This window comes from Acanthochromis polyacanthus, chromosome 7 (assembly GCF_021347895.1).
Source record: "Acanthochromis polyacanthus isolate Apoly-LR-REF ecotype Palm Island chromosome 7, KAUST_Apoly_ChrSc, whole genome shotgun sequence".
Classification (NCBI taxonomy): domain Eukaryota; kingdom Metazoa; phylum Chordata; class Actinopteri; family Pomacentridae; genus Acanthochromis; species Acanthochromis polyacanthus.
In genome coordinates this window covers 3,211,216-3,229,496 of record NC_067119.1, presented here as the reverse complement: position 1 = coordinate 3,229,496, position 18,281 = coordinate 3,211,216, and the positions used below count along the sequence as shown (strand labels likewise).

The window sequence follows — 18,281 nt, the reverse complement described above, 5'->3', positions numbered from 1 at the left end:
AAACAATTTATTAGTAGGGAGGTCAATCACAAAAAAATAGGCTTTTGACTTCATGTCATGATGCAAAGGTCCCCTTTGGTATGGAAGTCCCTTAGGGTCATACAAATATATTTATCATAAGACACAAGTGAGATCACCCTTTGTTTTGGAAATAAACTCATTTTTTCAAAAATGGCCGCCAATGTTCCGAAAATCCTCTCGAGCCCATATGTTTACTTCTGTTATAGATATAATGACAACCTTGGTGTGAAAGTGTACATTTTGTTGTCAAGGAATCCAACAAAATAGGTTTCAAGTTTAAAATACCAATAGCTTTCCCTTTACTATGACAACTGGGGGTAAAGATGCACTTTTTAGATAAAATTGTGTCATCAGAGTGACTTTACCTATCGTTTCCTTCAAAAAGTTTTTTTATTTCGGCAGTCCAACTACTTCTGTACATTACATTTGTCCGAAGTAGCATGAGATTTCAACTAGTCAGGAGTAGCATATGCTCAGATGCACCAGGGATTGTAACAGCCATAGATATAAATCGAAACTAGATGCCTCGCCGGCCAATGAGCGATGCGTCAGCGCGCCGCCATCTTGGAACGGGTGTGAGCGGGAGTAAACAAACCAGCGATAAGCGTGTTTATCACACACCGATTGACAACAAATCTCAAAATGCCACAGTCTTGTGCGGCCTGGGGCTGTACAATACAACGCAACCCAAACACAAGGGCACAAGGAATCACATTCCACAAGTGAGTATGTCCTTTCCATTGAACTTTTCACAGATTTCATCAGATATTGTAGCAGAAACCCATGGTATGATACCAAGACGTTGTCAGTCTATCACTTCCACGATGCCATGATCATGTACAGTTAGCCAGATGTCATGACCGCTATTTCACATCAATTTCTCTTTATTCATACAGCATAGGGCATGTTAACATAATTTTTTTCAGTTAGTTGGCTAGTAGTCATGGGTAGTTAGTAAATGGGCTTTTTTTTCATGCACGCATGGAACACAAGTAAATTGAAGAATTTAGGCATGGTTCCAACTTTGTGCCAGCTTTGGAAATTCTTTAGTAGTAAAGCACTGAAAATGAGAAAAGAGAAAAACCCTAAAAATTTTTATTAACTTAATATGAAACTTCAACGTAATTTCAAGATAATTGTTCAAAGATGTTAATCCCATATGGAAATGCGGCACAAAAAAGGAATAATCAGTAGACTAAATAAATAAAACTTAGAAGCTGCTTATCATGGTGATCAGAGAAACCTGACATCACAACAGGTGAACACAACAAACAGCTGCAGGAAAAGGGTCCCTAAAACTTGTTGTGCTGATTGACACCATCTCTTTGGGAGTGTAATCAAAAGACAACCTCGTAAGCTTTCAAATGAGCCATACCATGTCGAAATCTATGCATTACAAGGAAAGTTATGACCGGAAAACTGTGTCTATGTAATGGTCTCGCATGTACCAGATGTTGTTTGTTTACAGCTTCACTCCCGTTCCAAGATGGTGGCCGGTGACGCATCGCCAGCCTATGCTGGACAGTGGCGCGAGGCTTCTATGATTTCTATGGTAACAGCTGTAGCAGCTGTTGAAGGTCCAAAGTGACAGGTTGACACTTTGAGGTTCTTATGTCTTTCTCATTGAATAGAAAATATTTTTAAGGTTTGATAATTAATAACTAGCTAGTTAATAAATAGTTAGCTATATTATAGCTAGCTAGCTATCAACTACTTAGCTTCATTATTGAAGCAAGCACATAGCCTACATTTTGCTAGTTATTTAACTTCATTATTATACATATATACACAAATGAATTGTACTTGTCTGTTGGAAAGTCTGATACCAGCATGAAGGAAGGACCTGCGGTAACGCTCCTTCACACACCTGGGATAATCAGTCTGTCACTAAAGGAGCTGTCCAGTGCCCTCAGAGTCTGTCATGCATGGGGTGGGAGATACTGTCCAACACCCACCACCGACACTGGATCCAGGGGGCTCACCGGGACAGGGCAGGCCATCCTGATCAGCCGATCAAGTCTCCTTGCTGCTCGAGCAGACTACTTTGTAAAAGATGGCTGATGCCACTACAGAGTCTTAAAAAGTCTTCAGGAGTGTCCCCTACACCCCAAAAGACAGCAGTCTCCTCATTAGACAGAGTCTGCTTTGACCCTTCTTCTAAAGTGCTGTGGTGTGGTCTGACCAGTCCAGTTTATTGTTCAGGTGAACACCCAGGTACTTGTATGAGTCCACTCTCTCCATGTCCATGCCCTGGATGTTCACCAGTGGTGGGGGTGTGTGACTGCTTCTGTGGAAGTCCACCACCAGTTCTCTGGTCTTTCCTGAGTTGATCTGGAGGCAGTTCCACTGGCACCAGTCCTCAAAGTCCTGTTCTCCTCAAAGTTCAGTTCTCTGTACTCCCAATCATCATCATCTGAGATGAGACCGACGACTGCAGAGTCATCAGAGAACTTCTGCAGATGACAGCTGGATGAGTGGTCCATGAAGTCTGCAGTGTACCCGGTGAAAAGAAACAGAGCCAAGACCATTCCCTATGGGGCTCCTGTGCTGCAGACCACCATGTCAGACTCACAGTCCTGTGTCCTCACAACCTGTGGTCTGTCTGTGAGGCAGTCCATTATCCTAAGAAAAGAGGTGGTGATCCACCCCTGAGACCTCCAGCTTGTCCCTCAGAAGAACCGGCTGAATCGTATTAAAAACACTGGAGAAATCAAAGAACATGATTCTCGCAGAACTTGCAGGCTTCTCCAAATGGGACACAGCTCCGTCCAGGGGGAAGATGACAGTGATTGCAATCATGTTAAAAAAGAAAGCTATAGATAAGATCCAGGTCGAGTCACTATGTAGTGCAGGTGATGAGTTAAAATCCTGCCATGTGGAACAAAAACTGCAGAAATGCTGTAGCATCACAGAGGCTACTTCACCCATCAAAATCATACATGTTGCCACTGTTCACAGAGTCGTCTACCAGCCCCACTATAGCTCAGCATGCAATGAAAATCCTCAGACAAACAATCAACTACCGTAGTCCAGGTCAGACATCCGTGCTCCAGAGATTTGTCCTGATGCTCTGTGGTGTGTCTGAGGACAACATCACAACTGTGGATGCTGCACAACTCTCCCTTTTCTTTCACAACGGAAAAGATTTTCACCACATTCCACCAAGCAGTGATGCACTCCATCAGCACCTCCTTTAAGTAGCTTATCAGATAAGAAAAAATTGTGTAGGGACATGATATAAATATGGGGGGCCTTGGTGTCACAAATCATGTTTCTCTTTAGAGTGGACATGTATGGGGCAAGGCACTTGTCCAACACTATGCAACAGTCTTGCCATCTCTATGGGGATGGCAGCAGGGTTCCCCAGACTCTCCACCAACTCCTGTCTACACTACAACTGCCACTATTTCAAAGGAATTGCCGGATCTTGTCATGTGCAAATTTAAGACTGGCTGTAAGGCACCTTGCAAATGCTGCATGCAGAGGCTGCTTTGCATGTCTTTCTGTAGATGTCATGGCTCATGTTCCCACAGTTGTGCAGACATCTAAATAGACAATCATCTTTGTGATGTATTTACACCAAGCTATTAGTCTTCATCACTAAAAAATTGTAGGTATGGCATTGCCTACTTCTAAAATGTGAACATACACTCATGGAAATAAATGTTAGACCACCCTTGTTTTCCTCAATTTCTTGTTCATTTTAATTCCTGGTACCACTAAAGGTACATTTGTTTGAACAAATGTAATTACAACAACAAAAATAACTCATGAGAGTTTAATTTCAGAGCTGATATCAGACATTTTCCATGGTTTTCTTAATAATAACCACAATGACTTCAGTTCTCCATCAATAGCTATAGTATTGTACTGCCAAAAACAGCTTTTAGGATTCCATGTTTTCTTTTCTGTCTGTTTAGTCCCATGATCCACACAGGAGTTAGTACTGATCCATAACCATTGTTTCTGATGACTGCAGCCATGTATTTTGGCATCCTTCCTACCAACTTCTGACATTGTTCTGCTGTCACAGCAGCTCATTCCTGTTGCATGAATGGTTCTCCATTTAGCGGTTGATGATTTTCCACAGGTTTTCAGTTGGATTTAGATCTGGTGATTGAGCAGCCAAGGCATGGTTCCAACGTTCTGGTTCTCCATCCAGGCTTTAACTGACCGTGCCGTATGTCAAGGAGCATTGTATTGTTGGAAAGTCCAGTAATTGGAAGCAGGAACGAGTTTTTCAGCTGATGGAAGAAGACTGTTTCCAAGAGTAGTGACCTGGTCCATTTGCCCTGTTCCACCCAGACTGAAACTACCCCAGATGGTCACTGATCCACCCCCATGTTTTACTGTAGGGGCAGACAGTCTGGTTTGTAGCTTCACCAGGCTTCCTCCTAACCAGTAAGTTGGCTGGAGTGGGCATCAAGTGAAAATTGGAGTCATCATTGAAGAGAGCCTTAGTCCAATCATCAACAGTCAAGTCCTATTTCTCCGCAGTGTCCACTCATTTTAAGGTCTCTGGAGGTCTGAGGATGATTCCTGACTCAGGAACGGATGAGTGACGGTCGTCTGGTGGGTAGAAAGACGTTTCCTGCTGTGACCTGCTAGCAGTTTGGTAGAACCATGTTGGGCTTGTTTTTTTCTTGGTGTAATGAATGGCTGTCTTGGAGATCTTCAGTTTCTTTGCTACTTGTCTCTCACTCATGCCAATTTCCAGAAGGACCAAGATGGCTGCCTTTGTGGCTTCACATAATTCTTCAGTTTTAGGCATTATGTGAAAGCTGACGACTTCTGAGTTGTGCTACCGTTTGAATGTCAGCAGGAAACCACTCTAGGCCTTTGCATGTGCAGTGCTGCTGATGACATGAAATGTCCTCTTAGTTACCCTAGGAATACAATGAAGCTTAAGCATGTCAGATAGGACATAAAATACTCTTATATACCAGGGAATACAATGAAGCCAGAGGATGTTAAATAAGATGTAAGAAGACAAATATTATGGAATCAGTTGCATTTTTGTCATGTTCATTGCGTTCTTCAGGTAATGAACCTTTCGTTGTACCGGGCATTAAAATGAACAAGAAACTGAAGAAGACAAGGGAGGTCTAATAATTTTTTCTTTGATTGTAGTTATGGACTTGTTGTCTCACTACTCATTTTCTTACCATCCATAATACACATATTCAACACTTTAAGTTATATTTATTAAATTATTGAGTTTTGATTCGACTGTGTTTTTGGTATGTGTTTTTTTAATAAATTGCATATTTTACCTTCAGTTGTCATGGTGAGGAGAACATCATTCTTTTTTTAAGTCTTGAAACCGATTTTATTGGATTCCTTGACCCCAAAAATGTACAATTTGACACCAAGTTTGCCATTATAGCGATAACGGAAGCAAAGATATGGGCCTCTCAAGGATGGTCGGCGGCCATTTTAAAAATGGCCACCAAAGCGTGATCTCACTTGTGTCTTAGGATAAATTTACTTGTATGACCCTAAGGTACTTCCATACCAAAGGGGACCTTTGCATCATGATTTGAAGTCAAAACTTGATTAACCTCCTGACTATATTCAGCACGGAGGTTAAACTTAATTAGCATTTTGCTAGTGGAGCTTAAACTGGTCAGCTTACCACGGCAACCGGACACAGCAGACTGAGACCGCAATGTGGAGGAACACACCATCGATATGAAGAGCATAGAAAGGCTAGATAGATTACAGACGCTGTGAGCCAATGAGGGCTGACGTCGCTACGCGGCGGCCATCTTACCTAGGGGCTGCTGGCTCACTGAGAACATTAATGCCTATGGAGCATGTACAATTTAATTAACCAGAGCTTGCTCAATTTTCAACTGATTTTTAAATGGTTTGATTTGTTATAAACATCAGAGATGTAGTTATGTTATTTCATATTTACAGATAATTATAACCATGGACTTTCATATTAAATTAAAAAAGTAGATAGTAGAGCATTACCTGCCATAGCTGCACACACACACACAGTGAAATAAAATCGTCAGTGTTTATGTTAAACATTTAATAGTTTGATATTTTATATTTCTAATTAATACATATATTAAATATAAAGGGGTAAGTTGACCCACATGATATTTTAAACTTAAACTGAACAAATAATGTATGTACAATATATGAATTGTGATTCATATTGGTTTAATTTACCCCAAGGCTTTTGGTTCATCTTGCCCCATGGCCATCGTTTTGATAAAACCTAATTAATTTAATGATTCAGAATGATCTTTTGCTAAATGATTCACATTGTTCTATACAGTGAATATCACTAACATGCATAATGTATAAGTTTAGACCTGGGTCCATTTGCTTTAGCATAAAAATAATTATACCACAAAAGTCAAAGAATTCCACAGCCGGTTGGAAATGTTTGTGTTCTTATTTTAGGGTCTCGTGACAACTCATGTGTATAGTTTTAAAGATCAAGGGGATGGTTCGTTCATTTTACCTGTTCTCCCCTACATATATTTTATTATACATTTTTAAATAAACACATTCAGTAACATGACATCAAGGTTTCTTTTATTAACAGGTGCGCGCAATTACAAAACGATTCAAGATTCACTCCAAACCAACAGTAACACTAAACCATGCAACATTCACTCCAAATAAACAGTCACTCTAAACCAATCTAAATATTAAAATGTCCTTAATGCACAACACTTTATGTATTTCTAAACTTGTAGAAATCGTGACAATACGTATATCACATATTCTTGTTGGCCAATGATACACATAGCCTTTGGAGATGAGCAGGGAATTTGAAAATGGTTGGCACAACACCAGCCCTAAGCCGGACAGTCTGCCCTGTCCTGTCAAAATCCTCACTCCTGAAATGTTCGCTGCACAGTTTGCAGTTTTTTGTTGCAACAAAACCGTCCCTTCTTAGAGGAAGTTCCCATTGCCTCCTCTTCTCTGCGTTTTGGGGAAACCTTAAAAACATGAGAAGATACCAAGATACATGAATTAATGACAACATTTTACACCCTTCTTACCTTTAACATTAATGGTAAGGACAAAAATACTGAGCTAAATTATGATATTGTTGGGATAATTCATCTAGCCTATGCTTGAATGCCATGATGAAAACCTAAATAACAGTGACATGTTAAAAGAAATTTAAAAAAGAAATATTCAATGATTATTAGGTAAACAAATGGTAGAAACATTTCTAAAACGTCAGGGTCAAAATAACTTGTATTATACAAGTACAAATCCACTAAGTTAGTAACAATTATCCGAAATATGTCCCTCAAGTCATTTCTTACGAGTGAAAGGTAATTCCACGGGCTCTTGTTTTGAAGGAACGTTCATTTAAGCATCCATATGCTGCACTAAAGTGTGGCATCTTGCACTGAAGGGGGGTATTTTTGCAAACACAAAGCCAGCCAGTTACTGTATCACAATGAATCTAAATCTAGGATATATTTCACTAATGAAACAGCTTGGGAATCATGTTAAAACGAAGGAGTAATTATGCCTTTCCCACCCGTATAGAATTAAGTCCAGGTTACTTTGTAATAGTCCAAGTGGCTCACATGTCTCATTCACAACCTCTTGTTTCTTTGCTAGCTAATACCCAACTGCATCCCCACAAATTGTCATTTAGACAAAATATGTTGTTGTCACAAAATTATTATTGGTCTCACGGAATCCTATATAATAATTGAAACTCCCAGATTGGAGCCTTGCAAATGGCTGTAACAAGCACACAACTATGCAGCGATTTTCGAAAAGAAAAACTGCAATTTCAACAGGTCTGCGCGGCCTGAATCATAGCCACATTAATAAGGTTTTTAATAAACCAAACCGTTTGTAAATCCATCAAGAATTCAGCAAGTTAAGTGTATTTTTGTTTGTGTAGGTCGCTGACCTTCCATCCACTACTATAGAGCGCTCCGGAAAAGTCCCCCTAGGTAAGATGGCCGACCGGTGACGACGCCGGCGAAAGTCCTATCAGCCATCTACCCTTTTTATGTATATCTATGAGTAGATACGCCAGCGCGCTGTAGCAGCCGGCTAAGCCATAGACATACATAAAGAGTAGACACCGCATCGACCTCTACTGCCTATTGGGGCTGACGAGCGGTGGGGCCGCCATCTTGGTCCGGTCAGCCGCTCCACTCAGCGCTGTTTGACAGCGCATTTAATCCATCTTAACTCTGAATATTGAACTGATTTTCACGCATTTTTTATTTTTATTCATTTTTGCTGCAAATGTCATACATGTAGATATGATACAGGACAAATGGTTCGGCGTATTTTAATATTCATAGCGGGAATAATAGCTAATAATAGAATATTCTGATATTAAGCTCGACTGTAGACAGGTATTTTGCAAACACTGTAAACACACACACACACTAATATATGTTAGAGAAGCAGATAATGGCAGTAAAGTCAATTATTTTAATAATTTGAAGAGACAATATATGATTACGCTATATATAATATATAAACAAAACACTGACTAATAAACACATATTTCTATATAAAACAATAGAAGTTATATATCAAAGAAAATGAATATATATAAATCATAGATAGAGTATCAACATCATTCACATATATATATATATAATAGATAAAAGTTATATATCAGAGAAAATCATACTACATATATAAATCATGTATGGAGTATCAATATAATCAATATATCAGAAAACTGACTGTGTTCATTAGTCAGTAACCCTAACCCATTAATCGTTTTGCTAGTGGCTAACTAGCTAGCTCTCATAGACTGGAAGCTCTCAACAAGGTTTAATAATGAAAAATGAGCCAAAAAGTATTCTTACCTATGGAAAGTTATTCCAAGTTTCCTTGTCTGAAGAGGACAGCAGCTTTATTCAGTCAGATTTTAATGGATCCCCATGTCTGTGTGGTGTGTAGAAAAGTACCCAGTGGTGTTTACCATTAGAATCTTTGTGATCTTTTATCCACTGTGGAACAACGTGTTCATAGAAATGTTCAGTCATTTGGAGATGCTTGTATCATTCCTGCTGCTGTGTCATGGCTCCTAGACTTCTATTATAAACCATCATATTCTTTTTCCTTCAAACATTCGACTCTTGAGCTGATTTTGTTGGAGACAGCCAGTCCTGGACAAAGTGACAGATGTGTGTTCTCCCATCATCACAGTAGTAACCATTATCGATTGTGTCTTTGTCCCTCCAGAGCTCCCACAGTCTTATGTCTGTGAGAATGAGAAGACTGTTGTTGACCATCAGCCCCATGTCCAGGAGACAAAACTCCATGGTGGACCATGAGGACCCAGAGCCTCTACGGATTAAAGACCAGCAGGAGAAACTCTGCACCAGTCAGGACCAATCAAACCCAGAGATTTCTCAAATTAAAATGGAACAGGAAGAATTGTGCACCAGTCTGGACCAATTAAACCCAGAGATTTCTCAAATTAAAATGGAAGAGGAAGAATTGTGCACCAGTCTGGACCAATTAAACCAAGGGTTACCACAAATTAAAGTGGAACCGGATGAACTCTGCTCCAGTCAGGAGGAAGAGTTAATTGGATTGAAACAGGAGACTGATACCTTTGAGGTGACTCCTGCTGATGAGGAAAGTGACCACAGTGAACCAAAACCAAACAGTGATCAGCTCCTGTTTCACATCTCTTGTGTAGCTGAGAACCCAGATCAGGAAGGATGCAAGGATGTAGACTCAGGATCAACTAGATGTATCGAGCAGAAACCAAGAGATCAGAGTAACAGCAGTCACAGTAATGATGTAGACAATGCTCCAACGTCAGAGAGACAGTGTGATAATGACAAGGCAAGAAAATCTCTACCATGTGATGTCTGTGGAAAAGCTTTTAGGTATAAATCAAAATTAATAGAACATCACAGAACCCACACAGGTGAGAAGCCATATTCTTGTGAAACCTGTGGAAAAAGCTTCAGTCAACGTATCGGTTTGACTGCCCACATGAGATGTCACACAGGTGAGAAGCCATATTCTTGTGGAACCTGTGGAAAAAGCTTTAGTCAACGGTCCCATTTGAGTGACCACATGAGACGTCACACAGGTGAGAAGCCATATGTTTGTAACACTTGTGGAAAAAGTTTTTCTGATTCATCAGCACATAATAGGCACATGGCAGTTCACAAAATGGAAAAGCCATATTCTTGTGGAACCTGTGGAAAAAGCTTTAGTCGACGGACCTATTTGACTGACCACATGAGACGTCACACAGGTGAGAAGCCGTATGTTTGTAACACTTGTGGAAAAAGTTTTTCTGATTCATCAGCACATCATAAGCACATGGCAGTTCACAAAATGGAAAAGCCATATTCTTGTGGAACCTGTGGAAAAAGCTTTAGTCATCGGTCCTCTTTGACTGCCCACATGAGATGTCACACAGGTGAGAAGCCATATTCTTGTGGAACCTGTGGAAAAAGCTTTAGTCATCGGTCCTATTTGACTGACCACATGAGATGTCACACAGGTGAGAAGCCATATTCTTGTGGAACCTGTGGAAAAAGCTTTAGTCATCGGTCCTATTTGACTGACCACATGAGATGTCACACCGGTGAGAAGCCATATTCTTGTGGAACCTGCGGAACAAGCTTCAGTCAACGGTCCTCTTTGACTGCTCACATGAGATGTCACACAGGTGAGAAGCCATATTCTTGTGGAACCTGCGGAACAAGCTTCAGTCAACGGTCCTCTTTGACTGACCACATGAGATGTCACACAGGTGAGAAGCCGTAGTCTTGTAAAACCTGCAGCTAATGTTTCAGAGATGATCATCGATTAAAAGCCCACATGAGAATCCATTGGTAGAGGTTAATAGTAGATGTTTTAGATTTAAAGCACCTTTAGTCTGTGATTCAACAACAATTGTGAAGAAGTATGTAAGCAATCCTTGATGATTAGACCAGATGGAGTCTGGACTGTGGTGGTGGTGGAGAAGGCAGAAGAACCAAACTGAATGTCTGGATGGATATGGTATTGGTACAGACTGCTACATTTCTGCTATCATGACATCCTTCATCAGCAGAGCAGTAATTGGAGATATTGTGAAGCTGTTTGGAACATTTTCACATCCTGCTGAGAGAACATGGCTGTTCAGGTGTGAACATACTGCTGGAATCCACTCAGCTTGAGCTCTGCTGTCTTTCAAGTAAAAGGAGGCAACGAGATACAGAGACATTGTGACAGTAGGACACAACAGAGTGTGTCACTGCAGCAGAGGAGATCTGGACGTGAAATAAAGTTGTAATAAAACGTCTACAGTTCCATGATTGCTTCATGAAATGTTTTGAATGTTTTCAAGCAGATGAACATTTACAGGTTGTTTAGTAATGAATGTAACATTGAAGAGCCCCAGCAAGAAAATCTCTGAGTCAGATTTCAAAGACTTAACCAATTTAATTTCAATTTTATTTGTATAGTGCCAATTACAGTGAAATTGTCTCAAGATGCTTTACAGAACCCATATGAACCCTAAGAGCAGCCCAAAGGCAATAGTGGCAAAAAAACCCACCCTTTTAACAGGAAAAAAAACCTTGAGCAGAACCCGGCTCTTTCTGTGGGGGGACCATCTGCTGCAGGTTGAGAGGGACAGAAGAGGTAGAGAGGTGTAGAGAGGTGTAGAGAGGTGTAGAGAGGGGTGGGGGGTGCACAGGGAACATAAAACACACAATTTGATACATGCATGGTAAGACAGACAATACAAAGTAGAAGCTAACATTGAAACTGATTTATAGTTTACTCTTATGATTTACAACTCTGGCAATAAATGTAATATATATATAGCTGGTAGGAAACTCCAAAATATGTAGAAGAGCATATCAAGTATAGTGAGGGTGATGCAGAGTAGACTGGTGGAAATGAGCAGCTGGAAGCAGTGGGCTGGAGGAAGGTCAGCAGCAGCATCCCACAGTGGACATGATGGAGACTAGACCAGTTGGTGGGACAGCAACCACAGATCTGAAGCATCCAGCTCTGGGACCAGGGACACTCGAAGAAATAGAATAGAATAGAATCACTTTATTCATCCCCGAAGGGAAATTCAGTTGTCAGGGTTCTTATCTGTTTAATACTGAATTGAATAGCCTGACTGCTGATAGTATGAAAGATTTTCTAAATCTTTCAGTCCTGCAGCGCAGGGATAGGAGCCGTCCACTGATGTTTCGTTGTTCATTGAGGCAGATGTGAAGTGGATGATCCATGTTTGTCAGAATGGTCTCCATCTTGCTCAGTGCCCATCTCTCCACCTAATCCTCCAGTGTGTTCATTGTGATTCCAACCACAGAGCAGCTTTTTTAATCAGTTTGTTCAGACGTCTTGCATCCTTCTGTTTTATGCTGCCTCCCCAGCAGACTGCAGCATAAAACAGGACACTTTCTACCACAGACTGACAAAACATCTTTAGCATCTTACTGCGGATGTCTAGTGATCAAAGTCTTCTGAGGCAGTAAAGTCGGCTCTGGCCCTTTTTGTAGATGAAGTCTATGTTTGTAGACCAGTCCAACTTATTATCAAGGTGGACCCCTAAATATTTATATGATGTCACCATCTCGATGTCCACGCCACAAGTGTTCACTGGCTGAAGAGGAGGCTTGGATCTGTGGAAATCTATGATCATTTCCTTTGTCTTTGAGGCGTTGAGTAGCAGTCAGTTTTTGTGACTCCAGTCACTGAAGGCACTTATCAGATCTCTGTACTCAGCTTCATGTCCATTTCTGATACATGCCACGATAGCAGTGTCATCAGAGTTTTTCTGAATGTGGTAGGACTCAGTGCTGGATTTGAAGTCAGATGTATACAGAGTGAACAGGAATGGAGCCAGGACTGTTCCTTGTGGAGCTCCAGTACTACTCATTAATGTCCCAGAAACACAGTTCCCCAGCCTGACAAACTGTGGCCTTCCTGTCAGGTAATCTGTAATCCATGAAACACAGGAAGGATCCACTCCCATCTCTGTGAGCTTGTCTTTGAGGATGGTGGGTTGGATGGAGTTGAATGCATTTGAAAAGTCAAAGAACATGATTTTTACATAAACTCCAGGTTCCTCCAGATGAGACAGGGCACGGTGAAGCATGAAGAGGATTGCATCATCCACTCCAATGTGTTCTTTGTAAGCAAACTGCAAGGAATCAAGTTCGTCTCTGACCTCAAGCCTCAGTGGATGTAAAACCAGCCGCTCCAGAGTTTTCATGATGTGTGAGGTCAGAGCAATAGGTCTGTAGTCATTTAGTTAAGCCGGACATTTGATTTTTGGTACCGGTACGATACAGGATGTTTTCCATAGAGCAGGCACCCGCCCCAGCTGTAGACTCAGGTTGAAGATCCTGTGGAGAGGTTGACACAGTTGTGCAGCACAGTCTTTAAGCAGTCTTGGACATACACCATCTGGGCCAGCTGCCTTCCCAGAGCAAAGTCTCTGAAGCTCCAACATCACCCCTGTCTCTGTGACAGAGACGGATACAGGTGCTGGAACAGAAGTGGCTGCAGCTGTGGAGACATTCTATTCTATTCTATTCTGTTCTATTCTATTCTATTCTATTCTATTCTATTCTATTCTATACCACCAGAACTGAGCTTTTATTTTGAAATTGCAATGTTATTTGCTCCTAACCTGAATTAAAAGGAGCCAATTTCACCACAAAAGTCTCTTTTTTCTGGACGTCTGCTGCCACCTGGTGGTCGAAACCAAAAAAACACAATATGAACTCTCATCACCAGCATGAAAAGTGTGTTTTTAAACAAATCTGATGTTAAAAAAACAACAAATCTATCTATAAAAGAGTGTTTCTGTGCAGAATTTACCTGTTACCTATTAGTCTGAAAAGTCAATATCTCAGTTTATCTGCTGCAAAATGAGAAAAACGAGTAAATATGTGCATCTTAAATCCACAAAACAACGTTGTCTATGTGCAAAATACGAGAAAATTGGCATTTTTTGGCATTTGATGAAGCAGAAATTTGACATTTTAGGAGGTTTAAGCAACACAAATGAACATTTCTGCTCTGATTTGTGAGAAATTATTCATGTTTTATAATAAAATGTTGGATTATTTGTGAATATTTCAGTTTAATTTGGTTTTATGTCTTCTGCCTGCAGTTTAAAGTGAATTTTCTCCTTTTTTGTGCCTCTTTTCTGCAGTAACACGATTTCCTTGGTACGTCTTTGTGAGTGGCCTCGTTGTTCAGAGCAGCTGCAGACAGAAACAGTCGGTCAGTGTGAAGCTTCCAAACATCTGCAGCAGTTTTTGTTTCAGCCCAGAGCCTCACAGATGAGCTCAGTGTGAGACGGTGTGAAAGAAAACGAGCGTTCAGCCGAGAAAACGAAGAATTGTCCAGAATGTTTCTACAAATCTGAGAGAAAACAAAGATGATAAATCTGTGTTTTATGTTTTTATTGTTTCTTTTCTGACACACGTTGATTCAAGCAACGTCAAAATTATTCTTTATGCTGCTGGTTCAGTCCATATAAAAATAAATAATAACAAATGAATCAGAAATCAATAATTATAAATAAATATAAAATAATAAATAAAAAAAATTACTTGATAAATACATGATAAATAAAATAAAGTAAATAATACATCATAAAATTAACAAAAATTTCCAAAGATGAAATTTTACTGGACAAATCTGAGCTTTTATGTGCAGTTCAATGTACAAAAAATTAAAAATGAATTCATCACCGACAATTTTGTTACTGAATTTATTAATTTCTTTAAAATTACTGTGTAAAAAAGTCATGACAAAAAAATAAAAAAGTTAAAGTATTTGTAAAAATCTAATTAGATTTTGGAATAAAAAGGGAAAACTCTGCAAAATTACATTTTTACAAAATAAATAAAAAGTACAATTTAATAAAAAAATCTACTTAAAGACTTATGAAACTTTTTTTGGCCAATTTAAACTTTTTTATGTCTAAATTTTTTTAAGCAAGAAAATTCCACATTACAACATTAAAGTAAAATAAAATGAAATTAATCACTGACAATTTTGCTGCTGAATTAATTTCTTAAAATTTATTGTGTAAAAAACAAACAAACAAACCAAAAATAATAAATAAAAATAAATAAGTTTAAAAAAATAATGAAAATCAAATCGGATTTTGGAATAAAAAGGAACATTTTTTGCAAAAATTACACTTTAATAAAATAAATAAAAAAGCACAATTTAATTTTTTAAAAATGTACTTCAAAACTTATAAAGTTTTATTTGATAAATCTAAAAAAAATTGTTTAGTTATAGTTTGTTCTACATTACAACATTAAAGTAAATTAAAATAAAAATTAATCAAAGATAATTTTGCTGCTGAATTAATTCATTAAGAGCTACTACATTTAAAAATACATACATAAATACCTTTTGGATTGTTGAATAAAAAGGAACAGATATTAATTAATTTTAGATGAATAAAGTAATTAAGTACAAAACTGAAATATTCCATTTAAATAATAAAAAATCAACCAGATTTATTTTTACCAATTTGCTTTTAGTTTTTCTGTTTTCTTAAGATTTGTAATATAATTTCAGAGATTTTTTTCTTTTATTAATAAATTGAACTTCATTTTTTTCTTGAACTATTTATTTTTAATTTTCTTTTTAATTCTTTATTTTTATATAAACAAAGAGAATTGCATCAATTATGAGGAAACTTTGGGAGGAAATGTCTCAAGATGCTGAACAGCTCTGAGGTAAAAATAAAAATTCTCCACATGTGGATTTTCTGCTTCTGTTTTCTACAAAATTATCTTTCAAAGTGAAGATTCTCGAGTTTAATTTAGAATTTAATGAAGAAACCAGAAGGAAACCTGAGCTCATACTGCAGAGCTTCACTAATGGATTCTCCTGGATTTTCCTTTAGAAGCTGCAAGAAGCTTTTTATTTCACACATTAAATCAACAGATGCAGGTTTTTCACAGTTTTTTTCATCTTTTACAGCAAACTTGATGGTTTTTGTCCTGTTATTTCCAGCCGGCAGAGTGAGTTTTATCGGTCTGTCCGTTTGTTTTCCAAGCATGAGCTCCACCCAAACGTTTAAAGAACTGAAAGAAGAAGTGAGATTCTTCTAAAAGTGCAGCTTTTTTTCTGAGGAAACGCTGCTTTGGTAACAACTTCCACTCTCTGAGTTACAACATTTACTGTTAGAAAGGACAAAACATCAACTTCTGAGAGCAACAAAACAGAAGAAATGACGAAAAGCTTCATGAATCAGACGGTAAACGTTCAGATTTTGGATCCAGATGTTTCCCTTCCAGCTGTTCTGTTGCTTCTACTCCTCATTAAATTCGATTTTAAAGATTTTTTGATACGTCGGTTGTTGTTTTGCCGTGCACTTTGTTGAGGCTTTCAGCTCTAAAATCAAATTAAAGCTGCAAGCAGCGTTGGTCGGGTCCTCGCATCCGAGCGGCCCGGCTGGCCCACGAATGTCCACCAGGTGCTGCTAAAACTGAGAGTGAAAAGTTTCGGCCAGATTGGACTACGTATACAGCACTTCCTGTTTCATGGCGATGATTCCAAAATGGCCACCAGGTGTCCCATGGATATGATTAGGGCCGGACTCTGATGACACTTTTAAAATTTGAAGCAGATTGGAGCATGTACATGCTAGTTAGACAGCACTTCCTGTTTCGTGGCGAGACATTCAAAATGGCCACCAGGTGGCACTATGGCTGTGTCCGAAATGGCATACTAACGTACTACTAATACTAAGTGTGACATCAAAATAAGTATGTAGTGCGTTCACATTAGATAGTATGAAAAGATTGAGTACGCGAGAAATACCCGGATGTATACTATTTCCGGAAAATTTTTAAGTATGCGTGGTGACCACACGAGTCATACTCAACCGCCCCATAATGCTTTGCGAGCTGCCCACCGAAATGGAAGCCTCCGCGGGATCTGTGGCTGGACCGGGGCAATTTTTATTTTATTTTATGTGGTTAAGTAGTCATCCTAATCACCCCACAGATTTCAGAAATAGGCGTTTTCCGACCAATGTTTTAAATTTGTCAGACGCCTCACAACGTGCTACTGAATGCTAGCAGCTAGTTGCAGCAGCTCGCTTTGCATACAGAACAAGTAGCAGCTACCTCCAGTCGCCTGCAGCTACAATTGAAACGATTCGCATAATCTGGCTAATAACTGCATGAGGAGTGCCGGCTTGAAATTACCACATTAATTATGTGACTGTTTGTTAGCGTAAAATCGACCTGAAGCCGGCATTCAGCCGAGATATTTGATAGCCGTACTTCCGTTCCTGGTGGGGGCTGGGGCGGGCGGGATTGGGGCATGAGTGGCGGGTGGGTCCTCTTGCACGTCCCTGCGCGTCACCACTGAGGTGTAGCACTGCCCTCCCTGGCTCTTAACAGGGAATTGTAATAAAGAATGTCAGCTTAGCTTTCAGGGAGGGCTGGTGATGGTCACACGCATGCGCTAAATAATAAAATATTTGGCTGCAAGACTAAAATATGCATTAATCTCATAAAGTGTTGACACCCCTTCTGTGGAGTTTAACAGTGAGAATAAATGCAGACAAAAAAATTAAAATTAAATTAAATTAAATTAAATTAAATTGGTGCCAGATTTTGGGGGTCTCTCAGTTGAAGCAGATGTTGATTTATGTGGAAAAATGCAGTTTTCGTCATTATTTTGATCTAATATTCTAAAAACAAGACAAGAACTATAGAAAACCAGAACATTTACAGATAATTTATGGTGCATTTGGTGTAATTCACCCCAAAAATGTGTGTTAAATTCACATTTGTGTCATTTTTTGGACTCTAAAGTAAGCAGATGTTGAATCATGTGGGCAAGAAATGTGGTTTTCTTGATAATTTTGGTCTAATTTTCTAAAAACAAGACAAATAGTATAAAATAAGGAGGATAATGTTTGGTGCAGATGGTGTAATTCATCCAAAAACAGACATATATGTAAATTTCAGGCCTTAATTTAATAACAAACTGTGTTTTATGTGTGTTAAATTCAAATTGTTGTCTTTTTTGGTCTCTAAAGTGAAACAGATGTTGATTTATGAGGAAAAAATTTGGTTTTCTTGATTGTTTTAGATCTAATATTCTATAAATAAGACGACGTATAAAAAAAGAAAATTTTTATAGATAGAAAATGGTGCATACGGTCTAATGTACTTAAAAAATATGTGCTAAATTCAAATAGTCATTTTATGGGCTCTAAAGTAAAGAAGATGTTGATTCATGTGCAAAAAAAATGTGGTTTTCTTGATTAT

General features: G+C 38.9%; 2 protein-coding genes and 1 long non-coding RNA gene across 26 annotated transcripts in view; 2 read left to right on the top strand and 1 right to left on the bottom strand.

The window, feature by feature from the left end:
- LOC127534770 (uncharacterized) overlaps window positions 1-10,831 on the bottom strand; it is a 124,343-nt gene extending 113,512 nt beyond the window's left edge. For all 22 annotated transcript variants that reach the window (XR_007943196.1, XR_007943209.1, XR_007943200.1 and 19 more), the window contains exons 1-2: window positions 10,707-10,831; window positions 10,455-10,622 (exon numbers count right to left, since the gene is read on the bottom strand). This is a non-coding gene — a long non-coding RNA (uncharacterized LOC127534770). The remainder of the gene's footprint in view (window positions 1-10,454; window positions 10,623-10,706) is intronic.
- LOC127534761 (endothelial zinc finger protein induced by tumor necrosis factor alpha-like) overlaps window positions 1-11,299 on the top strand; it is a 38,850-nt gene extending 27,551 nt beyond the window's left edge. The window contains exon 3 of the mRNA XM_051950792.1: window positions 11,141-11,299. The gene's annotated coding sequence lies outside the window, so the exon portion shown is untranslated. The remainder of the gene's footprint in view (window positions 1-11,140) is intronic.
- The window catches only part of LOC110946052 (zinc finger protein OZF-like), a 37,702-nt gene extending 26,403 nt beyond the window's left edge, over window positions 1-11,299 (top strand). Inside the window, exons 3-4 of one of the 3 annotated variants that reach the window (XM_051950796.1) lie at window positions 9,610-10,261; window positions 10,430-11,299. In XM_051950796.1, the coding sequence (XP_051806756.1) occupies window positions 9,610-10,261; window positions 10,430-10,779 (1,002 nt within the window). In that variant the 3' untranslated portion in view covers window positions 10,780-11,299. Of the gene's footprint in view, window positions 1-9,228; window positions 9,450-9,609 lie in introns of those variants that run through there. The other 2 variants (XM_051950795.1, XM_051950797.1) reach the window with 2 other exon arrangements.
- Window positions 11,300-18,281: the final 6,982 nt, after the last annotated feature.